The 5,071-nt window shown below is 68.5% G+C and overlaps 1 protein-coding gene across 1 annotated transcript; it reads left to right on the top strand.

Moving 5' to 3' along the window:
• Positions 1–516: 516 nt before the first annotated feature.
• On the top strand, positions 517–2,257 carry ZNHIT2 (zinc finger HIT-type containing 2). The gene is given in 5 exon segments (XM_064407272.1): positions 517–580; positions 583–828; positions 831–875; positions 878–1,215; positions 1,217–2,257. Coding segments are annotated over 5 exon segments (1,134 nt in total). The 3' UTR covers positions 1,658–2,257.
• The last annotated feature ends 2,814 nt before the right edge of the window (positions 2,258–5,071 follow it).

Below are 5,071 nucleotides of genomic sequence, written 5' to 3'. Positions count from 1 at the left end.
GGCCGGCTGCCTACTGAAATTCCGCATGCTTCAGGATATCTCCCAGATGCAAGGTGCCCCCACAGGCAACTGTGTCTGGTTTGACAGTGCCAAGTGCCTCCTGCAAACTGACATCAGGAACCTGGCCTGGTGAGTTTTGTTTCTCAGGGGAAAAGGGCATCGTTCGTGTCCAGGGCCCGGTGGCCCGGAGTGGCCGGCTGCCTGCTGAAATTCCGCATGCTTCAGGATATCTCCCAGATGCAAGGTGCCCCCACAGGCAACTGTGTCTGGTTTGAGAGTGCCAAGTGCCTCCTGCAAACTGACATCAGGAACCTGGCCTGGTGAGTTTTGTTTCTCAGGGGAAATGGCATCGTTCGTGTCCAGGGGACGGAAAAACCCGAGCGTCGGAACTTGACGGAAAGCGACCAAGGAGCGGGGAAGCCCAGACTGCGAGCCCTGATTGGCTAATGGCCCCGGAGGGGCGGGCGGGGCGTGCCCGGCTTGCGCGGCGCCGGAAGCGCGGGCTCAGACGCCAAGATGGCGACAGTGGAGGCGGACTCTCCGTGCGGGCTCTGCAGCGCTCCCTCGGCCCCCTACACGTGCCGCGCTGCCACCGCCGCCTCTGCTCCCTGCGCTGCTACCGCGCCCACGGCTCCTGCGCCGAGGCCTTTTACCGCGATCAGGTTCTTGAGGCGTTGCGCGCTGAGCGCAGTTCTGCCCGGGGCCCCGCGCTGCCCGGGCTGCGCGATCTACGCGAGCCCGGGGATCCAGCGCTGCCTACGGGCCGCGGGCTGTGGGAGCAGCTCAGCCAGGCGGAGCGCGACGGGTTCCGGCGGCTGCTGAGTTCCGGGAGGCCGCGGCGCTGCTGCCGCAGTGGCGGCCGTGGTGGTGGCGCGGGCGGGGCGAGTGGAGGAGCTCGGGGACGGCTCGGGGGCCGAGGAGGAGGAGGATGAGGAGGGCGGCGAAGGCCGGCCCGGCCCCGCGCCGCCCGTGCCAGCCTCGGTGCCGCCGCTGAGCGCCCTGCGCGCCGCGCCGCCGTCACCCTTGGTGCGGTTCCAGCTGCCGAACGCGCTCTTCGGCTACGCCTTCGCGCTGAGCCTGCACGGCGGGGACGAGACGCTGCTCCCCGAGCTCCCCGACGCCGCCATCGCCGCCTCGGCCGCGCTCCGCGACCGCCGCCCCTTCGCCAGCACGGCCGAGGCGCTGCTGAGCGCCCGGCGCGACGCCCGAGCCGCGGGGGCTGCCCCTGAGCCCGCTCGGCGACAGCGGCGCGCTCCTGGCCGTCGCGCAGCTGCTGGAGGGTCGCGATAGTCGCGACCCCGGCGCCGACGTGGCGGCGGCTCTGTGGCACCTGTGGCGGCTGCTGAAGGCGGGGGCGCGGGCGCTGCCGCCCCCCGAGCGGAGCCGCTTCCGAGGGGCCCGCAGGAAGGTCGGGTTCCTGCTGAGCTGGAGCCGGGGGGCCACCGAGGAGCTGGCCCAGCTCGCCCGGGAGGCGCGGGGGGTTCACGCCGAGGTGGCCGCGGAGGAGGCGGCGGTGGCCGAAATCAGGGAGGGGCTGGAGAAGGTCTGGGGAGGCCCCCAGCCGCCCCCCAGGGAGGGGCAGGCGGATCGGGCACCCTGGGTGGTGATGGAGGGGGCCGAGGAGGTTTTCGGGGGTCCCCGGCCGGCCCCCAGATGACAAGGGGGGTGCGGGGTCGGCAGCTGATCGAGGAGCTGGACTGAGATGGGCAGACACCAAGGAAACACTCCCGGGAGAGAATCCACTGGTTCAGGGATGGGACTGATGAACGTCCAGAGAACCAGGCCTGGGAAAGCTGCTCGTTAAGGGACAGGACTAATGAACGTCCAGCAAAGCCCTGCCAGCAGTGACTCTCATTAAGCGATGGCACTGAATGATCCTGGCTCGTTAAGGAGTGGGACTAAGCAAGGTCCCACAAACTGAGAATGACGCTCTGAGGAACAGGACTCATCAAGGGAGGGGTTAACGAGAGCCCCGGGATGCGGATTCAGGAGAGAACCTGATCCAGACCAAGGAACCAGGCCAAGAACCGCGCGTTAAAGGACAGCCCACCAAGGAGAGGGACTCAAGACTGGTGAGGTTCCATTAGGAGAGATCCTGAATTAATGAAGGGTGTGAGCTGATGAAGGGCTGGTCAAAGTGGCCCAGGGAAAGCTGTGCAATAAGGGATGGGAGCAACCAGAGCCCAAAGAACCGAGAGACCCTTCTTGTTAATGACCTGGCCAAAGAACATCTAGGAGTAAACTGACCCCAAACAAGCGCCTTGTGCTAATTAATAAATGCGGGCACTGGTTAATAAAAGTGGGTGCTGATGAATGCGGGCATTTATTAATGAAGGAGGAACTGATTAGCGAAGAGGAAAACCAGTTAATGAAGGGGGGCGCTAATGAACACGGGCATTAACAGAGCCAGAAAGGAGACCCCAAGACTTTATTACAAGTGATCCACAGCGATGGGGCTGTGGAACCCCCTGTGACCTGGGGGCGTCCCAAGGGGGTCCTGGGAGTCCCTCAGTCCATGGGAGAGATCCCGGCAGTGTCAGTAAATGCTGGGGGTGGGAGCTGGGGGGGTCCCCGAAGGTGCCCCAGTAGATGGGGGGAGCCCAGGGGGGTTCCACAGGCAACGTGGGGAGTCCTGGGGGGGTCCCTCGGTGGGTCTGCAGGGGGGTCTCGGAGGAGCCCTCAGTAGACGAGGGGCAGCAGGCGGTGGGGGACGCGCTGGCACAGGCCCCCCAGGCCCCCCCAAAGCGGCGCCGCTGCCGCCGTTCCCCCACCACCGCTCGGAGCTCGCGGAGCACGGCCCCCGCCAGGAGCAGCAGCAGGGCCGGGGACAGGCCTGGGGGGACACGGGGCTCAGGGGGCCGGGGGACAGGGCTGGGGGGACACGGGGCTCAGGGGGCCGGGGGACAGGCCTGGGGGGACACGGGGCTCGGGGGGCCGGGGACAGGCCTGGGGGGACACGGGGCTCGGGGGGGGCCGGGGACAGGGCTGGGGGGACACGGGGCTCAGGGGGCCGGGGACAGGCCTGGGGGGACACGGGGCTCGGGGGGGATTGGGGACAGGGCTGGGGGGGACACGGGGATCAGGGTGCAGGGTGAGGGCTCGGGAGGGACACAGAGTTTGGGGGGCTCAGGAGGGACACAGGGTTTGGGGGGCTCAGGAGGGACACAGGGTTTGGGGGGCTCGGGAGGGACACAGAGTTTGGGGGGCTCAGGAGGGACACAGAGTTTGGGGGGCTCAGGAGGGACACAGGGGTTTGGGGGGCTCAGGGGGGACACAGGGTTTGGGGGGCTCAGGAGGGACACAGGGTTTGGGGGGCTCAGGGGGGATACAGGGTTTTGGGGGGACCCCAGCAAAGGAGGGGCGCCCCGGCGGGGTTTGTGGGGGTCTCACCGCAGGGGAGGGTCCAGCCCAAGGCCATCAGCAGCTCCCCGAGGTCGTCGGGGCGTCGCACGAGCCCCCACCAGCCCCCGGCCAGCAGCACCTGCCCCGTGGCCGTGGGGACCGTGGGGAGACCTGGGGCGGGGGCAAACAGGAGTTTGGGGGGGTCCCAAATTTGGGGCTCCTCGGCGGTTTGGGTGTCCCGGGCCTTTGGGGGTCTCACCAGCCACACGGGGGTCTCGGGGGTCGCGGCTGAAGAGGCTCCTCTGGGTGGTGGCACCGTGGAAGATCCACAAGCCCAGAGCTGGGGGGGAAGGGGAGGGGGATGTCAGGACCCCCCGAATTGCCCCGAGACCCCCCCGAGCTCCTCACTGACCCCCCCCCAAATCCCCCCAGTTCCCCCTGAACCCGCCCCAGTGCCATTCCCCCAGTGAATCCCCAAACAATGCCATTAACCCCGAATCCACCGATTCCCCCAAATCTGCTCCCGTGCCCCCAGATCCCCCGTGCCCACCGTAGAGCCCCCCACAGGCGGCGCCCCGGCTCCCCCCAGCCCCTGCTGGGGTCTCCGCAGGAGCAGCAGCGCCGGGAGGGGACCCCCAAAAGGGCCCCAGGCCAGAGCCCCGAAGATCGCCAGGAACCCCCCGGGGCCGGGGGCAGAATTCTGGCTCAGCTCCTGGGGAGGGGGCAAGAGGTGAGACCCCCACAGCTCCCCCCCGCCCCAAACACACCTCACCCCCCGGGGGCACCCCAAAAACCCCTGGGGACCCCACAGACTCTCCCATAGCCCCCAGACCCCCCCGGGGCACCCCAAAAACCCCTGGACCCCACAGACTCTCCCATAGCCCCCAGACCCCCCGGGGGGACCCCAAAAACCCCTGGGGATCCCATAGACCCTCCCACTGCCCCCGGGGGGACCCCAAAAACCCCTGGGGATCCCATAGACCCTCCCATAGCCCCCAGACCCCCCGGGGGGACCCCCAAAAATCCCTGGGGACCCCACAGGCCCTCCCACTGCCCCCATTACCCACCCTGGGGGACCCCAAAAACCCCTTGGGGATCCCACAGACTCTCCCATAGCCCCCAGACCCTCTGGGGAGACCCCAAAATCCCCTGGAGACCCCACAGAGCCTCCCACAGCCCCCAGGGGGGACCCCAAAATCCCCTGGAGACCCCCACAGACCCTCCCACTGCCCCCATAGCCCCCCCTGGGGGACCCCAAAGACCCCCGGGGACCTTACAGATGCTCCCATAACCCCCGGGGGGAACCCCAAAATCCCTGGGGGGCCCCACAAACGCCCCCATAGCCCCCCCATATCCACCCGCAGGCGCCGCAGCACCGGGACCCCCTGAGCGGCCGCCACGAGCAGCAGGGGCAGCGATGGGGACCCCCAAAGGCGCTGCTGCTCCCCCAGGGGCCGCCGCCAGCACCAGCAGCTGGGGACAGAGGGGACACGGGGACATTGGGGGGACATTGGGGGGGGACACAGATGGGGAACAGCGGGGGAAGAGCTCGTTAACCCCCCCAGGCTCTCGTCCCAGTGCTCCCAGTCCCCCCCCAGTCCCTCCCAGTTTGTCGCAGGAACCCCAGGCGCCCCCCCCCCACCATTGTCCCCAGATCCTCCAGTGCCCCCCCAGTCCCCCCAGTCCCTCCCAGTCCCCCCCCCAATCCCCCCCAAGTCCCCCCCAATCC

The sequence above is a fragment of the Passer domesticus genome, unplaced genomic scaffold (genome assembly GCF_036417665.1).
Source record: "Passer domesticus isolate bPasDom1 unplaced genomic scaffold, bPasDom1.hap1 HAP1_SCAFFOLD_99, whole genome shotgun sequence".
Classification (NCBI taxonomy): Eukaryota; Metazoa; Chordata; class Aves; order Passeriformes; family Passeridae; genus Passer; species Passer domesticus.
This window is presented reverse-complemented; position numbering and strand designations above follow the sequence as displayed.